We start from the raw sequence: 18,553 nt of genomic DNA, 5'->3' as shown, positions 1-18,553 counted from the left end.
GAGATGAAGGGCTGTCTCCTTTTAGCTTAACAGCTTTGAAATGAGAGTGGGCACAGCCTGGTAGTTAAAGAATTTTACTTGGAGGAAGCAGGAAATCTATAGTTAAAAGTCCTCTGGGTGAGCAGGGGCCTAGAACTTACACAGTGTTCTATATGAACCAAAGACATTATAAATAGCCATAGTGAAGCCTACTGAGCTACCCAGAAGGAAAATGCAGGGCATGCCTGGTATGTGGAATCAACAGTGTACATAAGTATCAGATATTGTGGTTATCTGCAGATATTGCAGTGGCTAATTTGGCTTGACAAGTTCACACATGCACTTGCAAGTGTGAGATGATACATGTTCACACTATGCACTGTCAACTTGTGGTAGAACAGCCATGTCTTGTGTATGGCTTTCCAAAAATAATTCATAAGCACCTGCTGCATTTCCTTAATTGTGGTTTTTATTCTTGCACAAATAAACTGTCATCCATCCAATATTATAATGTCATATGCACAAATAAAGCACAATGCTTATGTTTAGAAATGTAATGATTTCACATTGAAGGCAATCATCAAAAGGACTTGATAGCTATGGTATGAGAGTACCAATATTACATGTTAAGGAAAGACTTGTCCTGTTCTAGAGAACTGACTGACAATATTTTAGTAGTAGATCAGCCCCCATTTTTGATAAGCTGTGGATACAGATATCATTAATAAAAATGCAGAAACCCCACAAATGAATGCTTCTGTGAGCAACAGGAATCTAACTAGTAAATTAAAAGGCCTTTTTTGCATTCTCCAGTTGTTGTATCATCATGCAGATGCATTTTCATTCCATCGATGGAGTGCTATTACTTTCCACATTCAGCAGTAAACACAGATTTTTAGCACAGCACTGAAACAGTTCTACCAGTAGCAGCAGGTTCGTACAAAGGAAAACTTTGCAAACAAGAGATGAAATGCATTCAAATTTACGGGTTCATCTTAAGCCCAAGACACAAAGCTAGTTCAGATTTTTGAATTTTTCCATCCTTGTTCACGTCACAATGATGAAGCAGAATCTGGCGGAATTTATCCAGATCCACACCACTAATGCTGGGCTGGAGACAAAAGAAAGAATCAGTCATCAGGATAGGAAGTATCCCAGTCATCATTTTTCCAACCTCAGATGGCAGTGGTAATTCTAGAGTGACTAAAGAATGCAAAGGAGGAAATACCAAGCAGGCAGGCCACATCAACCCAAGTGAAATAGGGAGAAAGGTAGATGTGTGCCTCTTCATAAGAAGATAGGTTTAATAAGGTTTATGGGATGTCTAAATGACTGCAAGGAAGTCTTAACATGATTTCTGTATTTGGCCAAGGGAGAAACAACTGAACTAGGCTGGGACTAGACCTCCTAACCCATGGCCCTGTCCTTTAAACCTGCTAACTCTCACAAACTTGCTACATGCTGATAATGTGTAGATTGTCACTATTCTCTAAGATAATAATGTGGTCCAGTCTTATGCTTTAAAACACAAGAAATACCACAGGCACATGAATGTATATTTCTATTAGGGGGATGGAGGCCGACTATTTCCTGAGCCCATGGAGGACAGTACTAAAAGCAATAGCCTCAAACTGCAGCAAGAGAAATTTAGCTTGGAGATTAGGAAGAACTTTTTCATTATTAGGGTGGTTGAGCATTGGAACAGGCCATCTAGAGAGGTTGTGGGATCTCCATCCCTAGAAATTTTCAAGAGTAGGTTAGACAGACACTTGATTGGGATGGTTTAGTCAGGGATGATCCTGCCTTGGGCTCGCCTAACCCTTCCTTCCTGTGGTGATACAATCTTGTTGTATTGTGTGAATGCTGTACCCTTTCCTGGTATTGATATCTTTGGCTGCATATACACATGCTCAGGGGTGGTGGAGCGGTATTTTAATTAGAGCAGTTCCTGGACAACTACTGTATTTAAAATGACTCACAGTCATGTGTATTAAGCCCCCACATGTTTTAAAATGGCTGTGGGATGCTTTATCTAAATCTCATTCAATGAGGTTTAGATAAAATGCTCCCCCAGCTATTTCAAAATGAGCAGGGGCTTAATACATGTGATGGTGAGGCAATGCTGGAGCATTCGAATTAGACACGTACTAATTAGCACATGACCAAATGTGTATAGCCAGCCTCTAGTTCTTATATTTGCATAATAAGAACAGATTCAAGTTCAGAATGTGTTTTATTGAAAACATTATATTCATCAATGGTTATAAATAGGATAATGATGATGAAGAGGAAAAAACTAATTCCTTTGGGGAAAGAATGGTTTCCCAATCACATTGCCAAATGTCTTCTTTTCTTTCTGGCTCCACCATTATCATGGTTACTGAGATCTGCAAAAGCCTTCTCAGGCAGCATGGTAAATGGGAAAAGCATGTTAGTGAAAGCTTATCCTCTCATCTATTAACAATTTACCAGAAAAAAGTTCATTTATATATTTACATAGGGAAGCATTTTTTGCCAGGCCGTGGGTAGAGCTAGGATTTTGGAAAGGGGTTGCAGATGGTGTGGCACATTGTCACATAACACAACACATATTTTTCTCCAGTTAAAGAAAAACTAGAAGCTTTATCAATATGGTAGAGGGCTAGCACTATATATTATTCAGTTTAATATCAAAGCAAAAAAACATGTAATTATTGGAATGTGCAGTAATTGGCTAGAGCATATATATATATATTTAAAAAAACCACAAAAAACAAGGCAAAAATAGTTATGTGTGTTGTGTCATTAGTCCTGTAGTCATTATTGTTAAATGTACATCTCTTATTCAGATTCATAAAACAATCTAGGTTTATTGAGTGTCTTGACAGAGCCTCCAATATGTCACTGTCAGTCATTTCTATACCTGAGTTACTATTACCACACCTGAGTTAAAGTTTTAGTAAGAGCTAAAAACAGTCTGTAAAATAGGAGAGAGACATTACCAGAAATGGCTAACAGACCACAACATTGGAGAAGAAAGGCTAGTTTGAAATACCAAAACATCAAGACAATTAAGAAGGATAAAAGATCATTAACACCTGTGGAGTGGAGAGAGATTAGCAGGAATCAAGGAGAGGATAATAAGCCATGAAGTCATTTGACCAGGGAGTGAATTGCCTGACTAGAAATGCTGTTGCCCCTCCCAAGCAGTTGGTTTTAAAGTTTGGGTGGAGCAGGAATCAAAGGGTGTTCAATTGTACCACTGCACCCTCCCCAGATATGCCCCTGTGCCAAACTAACTTATTTTTGTTGAGCGGCACTTACACAAGGTTAAAAGGTTGCATCCAGTTAACTGTGGAAGTGTGAAGTGTGAGGAGAGGAGCAAATTGAGACTAGCTGGAGGTTCAGCATATGGAAAAATAGGGCTTGATTTTCATGGGACCTTCAGTACCAGAACCTCACAGGCTTGGGCTGCTTTGTCCTCAAAATGGGGGGCAAAAGAAAGGACAGAATCAGATACTGCCCATGAAAGCTTTCTGTTACAGCTCAGTTAATGAGCTCCAAGGTATGTACGTGCATATGTGTTTATAGGTACCTGCCAGAGACCAGCAGTATATCTGAGGGGGGACAACTGAGGCAGCAGCCCCAGGTGCTGCATCTGTGAGGGGGCACAGAAATAGCCACAGCTGAAGTGATGTCGATTATGCTGCTGTAATCTCTGCTGTGGCAGCTAGCACCGCCCTGGGCATTGATAGCTGCCTCTGGCACAGAGCTGACCGACAATACCTTTTAGTTTATGTTTGCTGAACTGTGCTGTCTGTCTAATTTAGAATAGAAACTATTATGGGCCCTTGTTAAGTAGAAAGCATTCGTTGTGTGAAATTGTTCCAGTCTGCATGTCAGACAATGCTACCATGATGTAAGCCAATATCCAACAGTGTTTATACTCAGACCATGACATTTTTTTCCCTGTGACAACCTGAATTTGACTCCAGAGTTTCAGGCTTGGGAAATTACGTTACTGCCTAAAAACCATACACAACTCGTTTGCACTGAAAATGATGGAAAATAATAAAAGCAAAGAATTGTGAAGATACCTTGACAAGCTCCATCATATCTTTGACAAAGCCATCTACTTCTGGACCTTCAAGTGCTCCTGTTTTACTCTGAAAGACAGAGGAAACATCATATGCATTTCACTAAGAGAAAGTTCCCCTCAGGACTCCATGTTCCTGTCATCCCCCAGCCACCCAAGCCATCTGCCTGCAACTTCTCTTGTCCCCTCACATGGTGGTGACATCTTCAGTCACCTATTTGGGACAACTTCTGAAACTAGCCAATGACAACGAAAGGTAGCTCTCCAAGTGAGAGGAGGCAACCAGGGTATTTCATTTGTGTGGTGTCCTATTGCTGCTATACTGAACGAGGATATAGGGTGTAACATTCTAGTTGATAGATTGAGACATGCAGGTGGTACCCAACTGCTCAAAGGGCATAGAGGTGAAACTATTGCTGTTTTTGTGATTTGGTAAGTATTGCTTCTCCTGAAGGAGGAGACTCCTGGCAGTTTAGTGCCTCCCATTACTGTGCTTCCATTATGTCTCAGTCTAGGTGTGCTTCATAATATATGTAATATAATCATGAATGACTATAGAGAACTCACAACATCATAGTGTGCAAAAATTTTCTCAAAATCTCTCTTCCTTTCTTCTGTACTACAAGCCTGAGTGGAAAATAAAAGATAATGGGTTGAAGTTAGGCGTGAATTACCTTTGCTGAAAGAAGCTGAATGAATGAATTGGAAAATAGTGCTACTTACATCCATTTTGAACTGAAGGAGGAAATTTTCCTGGAGTGCCAGAATCCTAAAGAGAGAGACAGAGAGAAATTATGACCTACTCAATTATTGTCTGCACACAAATGTTTAGTTCTGCTTGTCCATAAATCAAAAAGGACTGTAGATTATAGGCCTCTGAAGAAGAAAGTTACTGCAAGGGGTATTTTAAAGAAAGGTCTGTGGCTAATGTGAACATAATTCCTTCCCTCTAGTTGTTGGGAAGAGCTGTGCACATGCCTTCGATCACTGTTCTAAAAAATGTACTTCTTCACGCATCTGCCCATTACAGAACTTTTCCAACAGTAATAGCAGGCAAGGACATCTACCTCCAAAGGGAGGTTAGTATCCAATTATTCCTCTGTAACTGGATTGTGCTGCTGAATTTAAAAAAATAGAAAATGTATCATTATCTTATAGTTGGATTTAGTGGTTGTGAAAGTAAAGGACAAAATAATACTGGTTTGGACACTGACAGTGGGCAAATTTTCCCACGAAGGTCTGATAAAAGCTTTTCTTTTTTTTGGCTGCTATTCAAGTCCTAAGTTTTTCCTGAACAGAGAATGCCAAATTGTGCCCCAACACAGAAAGTTTTGTGATGTGATCGATATTCACTCTAAGCAGAATTTAATCTACACAATTCACTTCATTATTAAGTACCAGTTTATTAGTGTGCATTGTAAGGGGGCTACTCACTATGCTATGTCTAGAAAAAAATTTGTAACAGCAGCCTCTGTATGTTATTTTTCATTTTCTTTGTCTCCATATACATATTTAAACACACAAGGATATGGAATATAAATTGGAGAACACTGATGGATTCTGAGTTGGCATAGATAGGGATGAGGACAAAGCACAGCTGAATAAGCATGTATGAGAACTCATGCCTTTCCTCATTCAGCTGTTTCTGGACATGCAGCCCAGAATCCTTTAGTGCAGTGAGTATCTCAATGGTTCTCAAAAATGTTAGGACAGGACCTCATTTCAACAACAAAAATACCATCACAAGCCAAACCCTATGAGCTTATTTTGGTAAGTACAAAGCTGGTGAAAGTATGGAACACCATTTGGGCTTGTGATTCCTTATTTGAGAAATACTGCATCAGTACTTTCCAGCAGCTGCCATGTCACCGCCTTTGAATCTCCTCTACAGACAAAGTGTATAGATGAAGGGGAGAACAATCCTGACATAACTTAGAGCTCTTATTCATTAGGCATTTACTCAGATATTGTAGTAGTGGTGAACCAGACAGTAGAAATACTTAAGTCGAGAAGAAACTGATCTCACCTGAGTGGCAGGATTCAAACTCAGGCCTCCAGAGGTGGAAGGCTATTGCTTATAATCCACCCACTTGCCAGATCCACCTGCAGAAACTTATGAGCCATAGCAGTACTATTAAAATCTACCTTGCCAGATCATTCAGATCCAATCGTCCATCTTTATTTTTGTCAAAAATCTTCATCTAAAATCAGGAAGACAAAATCATAATAAAATTGAACCACTGAGATATCTGGTTAAGAAAACAGAAGCACAGAATCACTGGCATATATTACAGGCAACTCTATGTCCTTTCCAGCATAAGATAACCTCTTATGTCCTGATTTCATTATTGCCCTGTCAGTAGCTACGATTATGGCATAACTCAGGCAAAACTGTCTCCCTTCAATACACAGAACTGTCAGCATTTAAAACTTAGTTGGAGCAAAGTCTGAAGTCAGAAAGAACCTGTTTTACTTAGAAAATTTCAGACTGCCGGTATCATGGAGTTAATCCATATAAGTACAAGAGATATCTCTTGCTTAATATATTTTGATTGCTGCTTGCCAGTGACTCACCCCAGCTTTCCTTTACTTATTATTTATTTATTTTTCCTGTATGAGGCACAGATAAGAGGTGATCACTTAGGCGAGAAGCAAAGAGATTTGATGGATTGTAGGTATGAATAATTCATGGCAATTGTCATAGAAAAAAACTGATGCCAGTTTTTACTGCATGAAAGATCTAATATTTTATGGAGATAAGTTGCTGGTCTCTTTTAGACATTCTGCATTGGGATATTCTTATTCACTAATATTTATTTCATGAACCTTATTCCTCTAGTGATTATAAGTTTACTAAAAAAAAAAATCAGTACACAAAATGAGTTTCCAAGTACTCGAAAACTTGAGAATAGGAGGTATAGTTACCCTGTTTAGACCCTCAACAATATGCTCAGAGTATCAAGCAGAGAGGACTAGGCATATGACATAGAACTAGGAACTATGTCCACAAAATACCTCCAGGGAAACCAACATTTTAAATATCTTCCAGAAATGAATTCAGAATTCAGTTCAAAGCCTGACATTTGTACAAAAAAGATTCCTCCTAAGAGTTCAGTAAAAAGTGACTCTAATTTGCAGTTGGTTGTGTGGAGAGAGAGAAGGGGCTGGCATTTTCTGAGAATCCTTCCTACCAATATGAAGTCTTACAGTCAGACACATCTCCAGTCTCACAGCACTTGAGGGAAGACAATTAAATCTCAGATATCATGCATGGGGACCTACCTAAATTGCAGTTTTGCAGATTTTGCAGAAACCGTGAAGAACAGTGTTGTCCATGATTACTACAATTGCTGAGAAATTCAGCACCGGCTACAACTTCCCACAAAATCAACCAAGAAAAAAAACAGCAGTAGTGATGTACAAGGGGCCCTCCACCAATCAGTGGTGAGGAGTGGGACAAAAAATTGGTAGTGACATAGACTGAGTGATGGCACCTTCCACCAACCGGCTCAAGGGGCAGGGCCACCAGGGTCCCTCTGCCAATCAGCAGTGAGGGGCAGGGCCACTGCAAAAATGCCTGTGAAATTGGCTGTGTGCACCATGAGTGGACTGAGAAAAACCCTGTGTCTCACTGTGACTTAGGTAGGTCTCTACCACTGGTAAACCTCTTTATTGGACTGGGTTTTATTAAGAATCATGACACATTTCATTAAACGAGTTCTTCTAAACAGTTTAAAGCCAGTGTAGGAATATTTAAAGAATTCTTAGTATTGGCCAACCTTTGTTTCCATTGAAATTAACTGTGAAACTACCATTGATGAGTTAGACCAATACAAAGCTTTTTGAAAACTGCCCCTCTTAAATGTAAAGTTCATATCTAATTGTGTACAATTATTCCTTCATTCCAGTTTCATAGCCTCATGCCCTGTGTGTACTCAGCTCAAAGGAAACACATGGGGGGATACAGGGGGCATGCGTCCCCCCATGAAATTGGCCCTCTCTGTCCAGGGAGTGGGGAGTGGGCCCATGCCGGCAGCACTTCTGGTTTTGCCCGTGGCACTTCCAGTTTGTCGGTGGATCCTTTGCAGATGACGACTGGCTACTGGGGGTACCCCCCCTGGTTGGCGATCAGCTGCTGATGCCCCCCCAGAGCCAGGAGGAACCAGTTTCCCATGACTTAGCTCATAGGTTGTAGAAGCAACAATAAACATGCTTTTTAAAATTTCTTTAACCTGCAACTGGAAGAATGAGTGAAGCAGTTTAATGTAGCACAAAGTGCTGTTCTTATTCAACAAATTTCCCAGCTATACAGTTGGTCCAATAAAAGATATAATAAAACCTTGCCTCTCAGACTTTTTTTATGTGCTCAGTCAGAGCTTATTTTGAAGGCAAGATAAAATATTTAATTCTCCCTCTAGAAGAAAATCACTGAGGGTAACATTTAAAAAATCTTATACAAGTTAATGGGATTTAGGCACCCAAATTGCCAGAATCATTTTTGAAACTGGAATTCAGGCCTTTTTGAAAAATTTTACCCTCAACCCCTGGTTTCTGGAATAGGGGTTAAGAGGTCTTAAGCCTCAGGTTATGTCTACCTGGTAAACATACCGTAGCTTGTAGGTGTGCTCTCTGGGCTTTTTACTTTCTAAACTGGAAGGAGCATAAATGCATCTATTTAGCCATTGGGGTGAGCTAATTGGCACTTGCAAATGTAGCTACTCTGCAAGGCGTGGTGCAGTGCATTTGGAGGAGCTGCTGCTAACCATGGTAAATTTACTGAGTAGACACAGCTTAACTGGGACAAGCACTATCTACATAAATAACACACATTGTGAAAAATAAAAACCCACATAAGGCAAGAATGGTCAGTGTGTTCTAAAAGACACAAGGTCAAATTCCAGCCTGGTGTAACTTAATTGAATTTTCCCTGCTTCTGATAGCGCAAAATATGCTAAAGGCACCTTCCATATCTTTTCCATGTGAAAAGATGTACCGTATTTCTCATTGCATTACTGTTCAGAGGCTTCAGGTTTTTAAATACGGTCCTAAATGCCATAGTACTTGGAAAACAACAGGCGATGGGGGGGAATTTTTGTTTCTATGGCCATTAAATCTTTGGCTCTGGTATGAGATTGCAGTAAAAATGATTTAATTACCAGCCATGATGGCAATTGATGAGACACGATGCACAGCTAGCAACTTAGGAAATGGATAGAGGCCAACTACTTATTTTGCATAGGTCAAGTCAAGCCATTCATTTCTTTTCCATTTCGACATCTCCTGACGTCTCATTTCCTTCCATAATTCCCTCGAGTAAAAAATAAACATCCGACTTTAGTCATTCCTTCTTCTGGGCTTTCAAATGCGTCTCATCCATGTGTCTGACTTAATGGCTAGAGCTCCAAAGTACAGACTGTCTATTGTGTGCGCCACCAAACACGTATCAGAAGGCAACGACCTTTTTTCACTGCCACTAACATGGGATAGATTAGGACTGTTGATTTACAGGAGAAAGTATGCGCCTCTCATTAGCAATCTAATTCAGTTCCTTACTCCTATAAGTTTGAATGTAACATTTAGCTTTTAGGGACTTAAAACCCTTTGTTTTCTAACTGATCAGTGTCGTTGTTGCCAGTTTTCTCATCTCCCTGCTTTCCCGTAGTTCTGCTTTTTCCAAACCGAGAGAATCTTCATGTTTTACAATTCAGCTTTGTTTGTTATAATACATCTGCATTAAACAAAATAGCCAAATACATTTAAACTTCCTCTCGGTTCTGGTCAAGGAGGAAAAAGAATCCTGCATCAAAGGGTTGGTTACTTTTTGGTAATAATGAATTTCATACAGAATATGAAAAACATGTATTCAAGACCAGAATACCTTTCAATAAGTTAGTTCAGGTACCACATCTAATAAGATGGACATGATTCCAGTATTTGAACAAGCAGGCCCACTCTGTGCCATCGTTGTACAGTTACTACAGCAAATGCCCAGGGATACATTTATTAATTAAACTTGCAGATCTCAAATATGCAAGTGTTTGATTTAATCAGATAATTGTATATCCGTGTGCATACAAAGAATTGCAGCCCACCCATATCCTGAATACATGGATATGTAGGAGGTTTAAGTACATATATTCAAAATGTTGTGGGCCTGATTTTAATTTAACTGATTTCCAAACACACCACACTGGCAGTGCAAAGATGCTCTTAGGTCGGTATTATTTATACCTACTTTCAGACTCATTTTAGCTGCTAGCATGGTATTAAGGGACTTATTGTAAATGGAGATAGGGTTCTGCATGCTTAAATGACATTTTTAAAAATAAAAATCTTTATTCTATTTTATATACCGTGTTTACCCAGATCCAAGACTTTGCCTTTACGATGACTGCCCCAATGATTAGGTTCTGTACATGGCAAAATATAAATCTGTTAGCATTTTCCATGTATAGAATCTAATTTGTGGCAAATCATTTTAAATTCATCTTCCTCAAGCCCGACCTGCTGTGGCAGAGAAAGCAGTGGTGGGGAGGCGAGGGGCCAGAACCCCATCCCTTGCTCTCCTGCCTCTTGTTCCCCTTGTGGCCCCCTGCTGCCTGCCCCTCATTCCCTGCTTTCCCCACCTCTTACTTCCTCCTACAGCCTGCCTCCCTCTTGCTCCCCATGCCTGTGCTTGCCCCTGTTCCCCAATTCCCTCCCCCACCCCCTTACCCTCTGCTGCAGCTTTGCTCCTCCAGAGCAGTCAATAGCAGTATGGCCCCAGCCCAGCCAGCCCCCTGCCTCCCCCACCCTATGCACCCCCTGAGCCTCACCTGGTCCCCCATTCCCTGCCCCCACTACCCCCTCACTTTCTATTGCACTGCTGCTCCCACCCTGAGGAAGCCCGCAGCAATCTGGCCCCAGCACAGTCTGGCTAGGGTAGAGTGGGGGCACCTCCTGGCCAGGCAGGGTCAGGGCTGAAAGGAGTGGAGCTGGAACAATAGGTAAGTGGGGGGTGGGGGGAGCTGTGGTCAGGGGAGCAGGCACAGGCATGGTAGAGGACAAAGAGGGAGCAGGCTGCAGGTTTCTCCCCACACCACAGTCTCCCCGACACTCACCCTGACCATGTGCTCCCCACTCCTCCACCCCTGGGGCCTGGGGCCAAAGCCAGAGCTGAGCTACTGCCAGCCCTGGTACTTCAATCCTAGATGAAGCTTCTTCCTCCTGATGCTGACTGCAGTGGGTGTGTGGGGTGGTGGTGGTTATGACCTTCTCTTGGATTTGAGCAAATATGGTAAAATTATACAGTTGTTTTAATGCCAAGCTATACAACATTGCAAAGTGTTTGGGTAAATTCACTATTGAAATTTTTAATGGAATTAGACCAGAGATGCTTTTAGACCAAGAGACCAAGTTAAAATAATCTTTTTTGAGGCAGCATGAGCTGGAATTGACTTTGCCAAATGTCATTTGTTACTCTTTTCTGTAATGCAAAACAAAAACTATCCTTGGCTTTTAATTCAAGTCCTCTATGCAGCAACAAAAGGGCCTGAACTTTTTCAGGCAGGTACTGTAGGGAAGGTCACTGGAAAATGAAAGTGAATGAATAGCATAGGATCATAAGCCTGTTTTAAAGTGAGTAACAGTGACATGGTTCTGTATTTGATTATGTCAGTAGTGTATGTAACTTGATTCACCAAAATTTGAACAAGTAATGAGCTTTCCCTCTACATGGAACAAAGCATTAGGGCAGGGAGCTAAATATAGGTTCTTGAACTGCAGGTTAATTACAGTCAGTGCTTTTATGAACAAGGTAATAATGGATGCAAGGGGTTTCTGAATGAGAAATAAAGACTTATACTCAGTCTTGCAATGATTGAGTCCATTCGCGGTGCATAGGGGGTGCACACAGGTGCACATGCACCCCCTGAGATTGGCCATGCACTCCCTGGAAGCACCAGCCGCAAAACCAGAAGTGTACCTCTGGTTTTGCTGCTGGCTTGGTAATCAGCTGCTGGGGGATCCCCCCTCCCTGGCCAGCAATTGGCTGCTGGGGGACCCCCCAGACTCGGGAGGTACAGTTGCCCATTATTGAGTCCATCACTGTGACAGAAAAAAATGTTTCAAGGAAGATAAGAGTAAAAGAGGAAGGAACAGGGAAAGTGTGGGTCTGTTACTGAATGGGGGAGACAACCTAGTGACAGAGGATGCAGGAAAGGCTGAAGTACTCAATGCCTTTTTCACCTCTGTCTTCACAGGCAAGGTCAGCTCCCAGACTACTGTACCTGGTTTAGGGAGGAAGTGAGCAGCCAACAGTGGCAAAAAAAACAGGTTAGGGACTATTTAGAAAAACCGGACACATACAAGTCCATGAGGCCAGATGGGATGCAGCCAAGGGTGCTGAGGGAGTTGGCTGATGTGATTGCAGAGCCACTGGCCATCATCTTTTAAAACTCATGACAATCAGGATAGGTCCTGGATAATTGGAAAAGAGCAAACATAGTGCCCATATTGAAGAAAGAGAAGAGAGAGGATCCAGGGTATTATAGACCAGTCAGCTGCATCTCAGTCTCTGGAAATATCACGGAGCAGATTATCAGAGAATCCATTTCTAAGCGCTTGGAGAAGAACAAGGTGGTTAGGACCAGTCAGCATGGATTCACCAAGGGAAAGTCATGCCTGACTAACCTTACTGCCTTCTATGATGAGATGACTGGCTCTGGATACAGGAAGGCCAGTCACTGCAGTATACCTTGATTTCACCAAGGCTTTTGATATGGGCTCCTACAACATTCTTGCAGGCAAGCTAAGGAAGAATGGGCTGGATGAATGGACTGTAAGGTGGATAGAAAACTGGCTGAAGCATCAGGCTCAGAGGGTAGTAATCAATGGCTTGATGTTTAGTTGGCAGCTGGTATCAAATGGAGTGTTTTAGGGGTTGGTCCTGGGTCCAGTTTTGTTCAATATCTTCATCAATGACTTGTTTGTTAGAACAGCTGCACCAGGAGTCTTCCACAGAGATCCTGCCCTTGTGCCTGCCCCTCCCCAACTGATCCAAATCGCCAAATCTTTCTGAATCTTTTCTGAATCACTTCGGAGACTCCGGATTTGATTTGGACATTTTAATGGCTCTCCCGATTCAATTCAGATTCAGAAGTTTGGCTGCTGAATTGGGCCAAATCTCCTCAAATTGAATTGGCTACTGAAGCTTCACATAGCCCTAGTTGCCAGGCCTACAGCAGAGGGACCACAGTGTGCAGGCTGGCAGTGGATTTTGTATTAGCACTGCTATCTCATGGCCTGCCCACAGCCTACAGGGGTGAATTTTATCCTACAACTCTCAATTAATATCCCATAGAAATCTGGTTGTTGGGCCTTTAGGTGAGGAAGGTAAAACAATACCCTCAATGGAAATGACAGTTCTCACGAACCACAGATACCAGAGATGGAAAGGCCAATGGGTTTGTTTCTTGTTAGCACAAAGCTGTGTCCTACAGTGAGCAGAATAGTCTCATCTTAAGAATAACCATTTTTCTTGGGAAACCATTCCAAAGTCAAATAGGTCTCATCAACAAGGATTTCATCCTGTCATTCAGCCTAAATTCTCCTTTGCTTAATATCATTCATTGCTACGTCACTTTAACCTTAACTCTTTCTTTTTGTTCAGAAGGGGGCTGAGAACAAGCATTCTCCAGTTACATCTGGTTCTGATGTGAGCCGCTCCAATGGAAGCTCTGGAAGATTTGATTTTAGTCACATTAGGTGCTCATACAAGTACAGAGAATGCATTTCTACTTTTATAAGCCCCAGCTCAAAATCGACAGTCTTTTGAGGAAGAAGTAGAATACCCATTCCATAAGAGATTTTAAGGGTATTGTAAAAATCATACGAGTATTGCGAAGAAACAGGACAGCCTGGTAATGCATAGCTACTAAGCAACATGCTCAATCGATGCTCCTCCTTGGAGAGAGAACAAATCCACACTACTGAGTCAGAGGTGTGAAAATGGAAAACAGCTCAAACTCACAGCAAATATACATAGAGCAAAGGAACTGCCTTGTGCATTGTGTTTCACATGTAATCTGTGTCACTTAATGAGGTGGGTGGATAAAGATGAAGACGAGGCATGTGTTGTGTTCCTGGAAGGTGGCACTGGGACAGAAATAGAATTTGTAAGGCAAAGCAGGGTAGAATAATCTTCAGCAAAGCTACTGTGTTGTTAGCAGCTATCAAAACTCCTTGAGTGAAGGGCAAACCCTGACAGCAGGCAACTTCTGGTCTATGAGACTTCCTTCCTGACCTTAGCACATGTCAGAACAGCATGGAGGGACAAATGCACATGGCGGAGATTGCAAAACACAGGTGGCTTACTGAGGAGGGCAATGGCTCCCACTTCCAAATCTAATCAGTTCCATCCTGCAAATGAAAAATGACTTGCTTGGGAGATGTTTGCTCCAAGGAAGACTAAAGGGTGGGGGGGGACCAAGACCTTAGAGGTGAACAAGAAAATTGTATGCAAGTGACAAGCCAGGAGATATATGCTGCTGTTTGTTAGGGATAATAATTTTATTTCCACCTCTTGCTCCTGTCAGATTACTGCATCCCTTTTCCTGCACACATAAAACGTAGTCCACTGATGGCAGGTAGTATTAGTTCACTACAAAGGCATAACAGAGCAGGTCTGTGTCCTGGACAGCCAGGATGCATATAACAGCATCAGCTGCAGTAAGTAGTGCTGATCATGGTGGCATGGTTAGCTATTGCTGTGGGGGCGGTGATTTTTGCACCCCTCTGTAAAGATAGTGCTTGGGACTGTTGCCCCAGTCACTCCCTCTCAATTATGCTACTAATTCATTCTCACTGGTTTGGGTGGTTTGTGTAATGACTGAATTCCCATGGCATAAAAAGTAATAAAAATGAAATGTTGGACCAAATCATGCTCATCTTGGGTGTGTGAATAGCTTCATTGGCCTTCAAGGAATACTTGTGGCATGGGTGACAAGTAAGGGGTTTACAAGACTGAGTCACATATAAACAACAGTCGTCTCAAGAATCATTTCTACTGGCACCAAACTTTTCCATCTTGCAGAAGTGAGGGAATATTCTAGCATTATTTATAGAGTAAGAGAATAAAGAGGAGGATAAATACTCAAAAACCCTAATTAAGAGGGGATAAGACTTACTCAGGCCTTCCCCTGAAGTCAATAGAAGTCTTTCCTCTGATCTCAGTGGGTCAAGTGTATCCTGTTTCTGTCACCCTTGTCTGTCTTCTTTTAAGTCCTGCCTCATGTTGATCCATGACCTGCACTTTGTCATGTTGTGTCACGTTAAATTTTGACCAGGGTGGGGAGAATGTTCTTACTAGTTTTGTGAAGCTCCCAAGACAATTCAGGGCCCCCCAAAATGATAGGTGATTTAAAAATTCCCCTGCTGCATCTTGGTCTGCATGCTTTCATCTGCCTATCAGTCATATCAATAACAGGTGCACAAACTTGAGGCATCTGATCAAAAAGATACTCACTGTGTAACTTTTTTCCATCTCTCACTAGCAATCATGGAATCACAAACTGGTTCTGTCTTTAAGTCTTGGACAGCTGTTCAAAAATGATACTCTTATCTGTTTATTCTCCTTTATTTGGTTCTCCCAAAACATTAGGCTCACTCTGGCCATCACTAGTTCCATGAGATGTGTGCAGCTAGGCATAGTATGAATGATACATAGGGCATAGCTTTCAAAACTCCTGTTGAGAATGACACATTTTTTGGCTTTCATCACACATTTCATCAACACCCTGATCATGATTCTGAAGATGACAGTAGCGCTAGAAGCAGCAAGTGGGATTAGTGCACCTTTGTAACAACCTTTGTTGGTGCAGTAGCAGCCCCTGCTTTCATCTAAATAGAAATATGGGTAGAGGTATAATTAGCTCTCTGTTTTAAAGGCAGGCAGCTGATGTGCAAAAGATTGCAAGGATACTTTATATGAGCCACAGGTTGAACCTTGAGCTCCTGAAATTCAAGGCAATGCCTCAGCGGCAAAATCACTCTTTCTTTCCAGATAGAGGCTGATACAGAATACTAGCAGCACTTGGTCCTTCTGTAGCACTTCCCACTGGAGACTTGCAAAGGACTTTACATATTTCAGTGAATCATTACTCACTGTACATTACTTTAAATGGAAAAAGGTAAGGATTATTATCCTCAATGTATAGACAACAACACTGGGAGAGATTCTATGGAGATGACAGGAATATGTTTGTTGGATGATCTCTCTTCCTGCTGGAGCAGGTTTGGATTTTATTATTCCTGTTCTATTCCAACAATTTCCTGAGACATCTACTCTGTGTCTGAGATGATGTCCCTTTTTAAGAAGAGATTCATTCTAAAATTGACCTTCTTTATTTCATCCAGATTATACTCACTACCTTTTTGCTATTTATACCCTTCAAGGAATTGTGAATAATTAAAATGTTGCCTTCATCCTAGCTCAGCCACTCTACTATATTTAATACTTCTGATTTCCCCTTGGAATAAGTCCTTTGGTTTCCTAGTCAGTCTTGTAGCTGTTTTCTGAATTTGCTGTAATTTCTTAGTATTTTTGTAGCGAGGTAATGCCCAAAGCAGATACTGCACCTGTTGTCATCCCAGCACTACCCCCATTAACCTAGTGGTGCAACTTTGTAGGCCCATGGGCTGGATAACCAGTGAGGGATCAGTGTTGGTCTGTGATCAGTCATGAGAGTCTGATCTGGCCACATGCCAGCCTAAAGACATGCCACCCTTATCAAGCCATGTGCCAGCCTGATCATGTGTGCCCAGATTCCACCACATACTGGCACCATCTGGCGTCCAGGGTCAAGTTATCTGGCTCATGGGGCTTACAACATTGCTTCCCTGCTGCCAAATTTCCAGAGCCTTGAGAAGTCCCACGGGCTGGATGACACAGTTTTGTGGCTAGATCTGACCTGTGGTGTGGGGTAGAGCACCCCTAGTGTAACCCAGTGTTTCTGCCTATGCAGTCCTAAGTTGCTCAATTTTTTCCACCTTAATATTACACTGCAAATGTATGTCTAATTTGTGGTCTGATAACACCTTACCTCTTCTGGCATCCCTGCTTTGCAAGTTTTTCCATCACAATGGATGTATATATGTCTTTCAGGCTATATATTCCAAGACATATTAAAAGCTTTCCTTTTTCCAAGTTGCACCATACTGTGAAGCACAGCGAGGTTAAAAACTATCTTTTCAAGGACACACATTGAGTCAATGGGAAAAGCTGGGAAGCGAACGATTGGCCCTGTGCTTGAACTGCTAGACTATGCTTCTTTCTCAACTGTATCATTACCAAACTGTATTTGATACATCATAGATCATTACGTGTACCACAGCAGCTCTTTCTTGGGAAATGATGGGATAAATCACAGGAAGAATAAAGAGGAAATGAACCAGTCAATGCCTACAAATTTCAAACTGCTTACTCCTCCATCCTTGATCAGAGAACCCACAGGGCAAGTGATCCTTCGTTGGTGAAGAGCAAAAACCATTTGCTACCAGGAATTTCTACTGAAAAGATTTTTTGTTCAAATTGTAGTTTCTTTTTATATTTTCAAGCTCTTTCTGCTGTGGAGTAAGTTCAGTACTCTGGCTTCACCTCTGAATTGCAGACAAACGTGAATGCAGGATGGAAATGTACTGTCCCATAACTGAACAAGTGAGATTAGAAGGTAAGAAAGGAAGTGAAGCTACTTTTCATTTTAAATAAACATTTTAAGTCATGGGTACATGCAGTATGTTCAGAAGATAGTGGTTGAAAACAGTCTCTTATACAGGAAAAATTAGTGGATGTTCATGTATTATAAGTACTCCTCTGCTAGCATAGTTAGCTATTTTACATGCATAAATGTAGGTTTGGGGCTAGGAATTGAGGTCCTCACATTTGAAATTTGTTTTTGGAAGTATTACATGTGACCTTGGATGAAAGTCAAACAACATCATTTGAAAGTCAAATGTGCATCGCGGAGACCAACTGGCGGCTACAGGAATGGTGCTTTGAGGAGGGCTTTGGCTTCCTCAGCCATGACCGGCACATCACAACGAGAGACATGCTGGCATGGGATGGGCTCCACCTTTCCCCTAAAGGTGCGTGTGTTTTCTTCTAGGTTGGCGGACCTCCTCCAGCGGGCTTTAAACTAGGCATGTCGGGGGAAGGGGAAGATGAGGGTGGGGGAAACATCAGACTGCCAGACCAAACAGCACCCACAACTACAGCCCAGCCCAGCCCAACGAGCGAAGTGAATAAACAGGTAAGAGATATGGGCCAGGGTAACGCTGGGACTAGGGGGTCAATACACACACCCACAGGAGGCCTCAAATGCCTCTACACAAACGCTCGTAGTATGGGCAACAAGCAGGAGGAACTCACCCTCCTGCTGGCTGACACCAGCCTGGACATAGTGGGGATTATGGAAACGTGGTGGGACGCAACGCATGATTGGGCAGTGAATGTCAAGGGCTATA

At 41.9% G+C, this 18,553-nt stretch overlaps 1 protein-coding gene across 1 annotated transcript in view; it reads right to left on the bottom strand.

The window, feature by feature from the left end:
- Window positions 1-430: 430 nt before the first annotated feature.
- Window positions 431-18,553, bottom strand: part of SCGN (secretagogin, EF-hand calcium binding protein) — a 45,753-nt gene continuing 27,630 nt past the window's right edge. The window contains exons 7-11 of the mRNA XM_019544468.1: window positions 6,200-6,255; window positions 4,778-4,823; window positions 4,622-4,681; window positions 4,056-4,124; window positions 431-1,090 (exon numbers count right to left, since the gene is read on the bottom strand). Of these exons, the coding sequence (XP_019400013.1) occupies window positions 962-1,090; window positions 4,056-4,124; window positions 4,622-4,681; window positions 4,778-4,823; window positions 6,200-6,255 (360 nt within the window). The 3' untranslated portion in view covers window positions 431-961. The remainder of the gene's footprint in view (window positions 1,091-4,055; window positions 4,125-4,621; window positions 4,682-4,777; window positions 4,824-6,199; window positions 6,256-18,553) is intronic.

Source organism: Crocodylus porosus, unplaced genomic scaffold (assembly GCF_001723895.1).
Source record: "Crocodylus porosus isolate Cpor-Errol unplaced genomic scaffold, CroPor_comp1, whole genome shotgun sequence".
In the NCBI taxonomy this organism is placed as follows: Eukaryota; Metazoa; Chordata; order Crocodylia; family Crocodylidae; genus Crocodylus; species Crocodylus porosus.
Note: the sequence above shows the minus strand (reverse complement) of the source record. Positions and strands in the feature narration are given on the sequence as shown.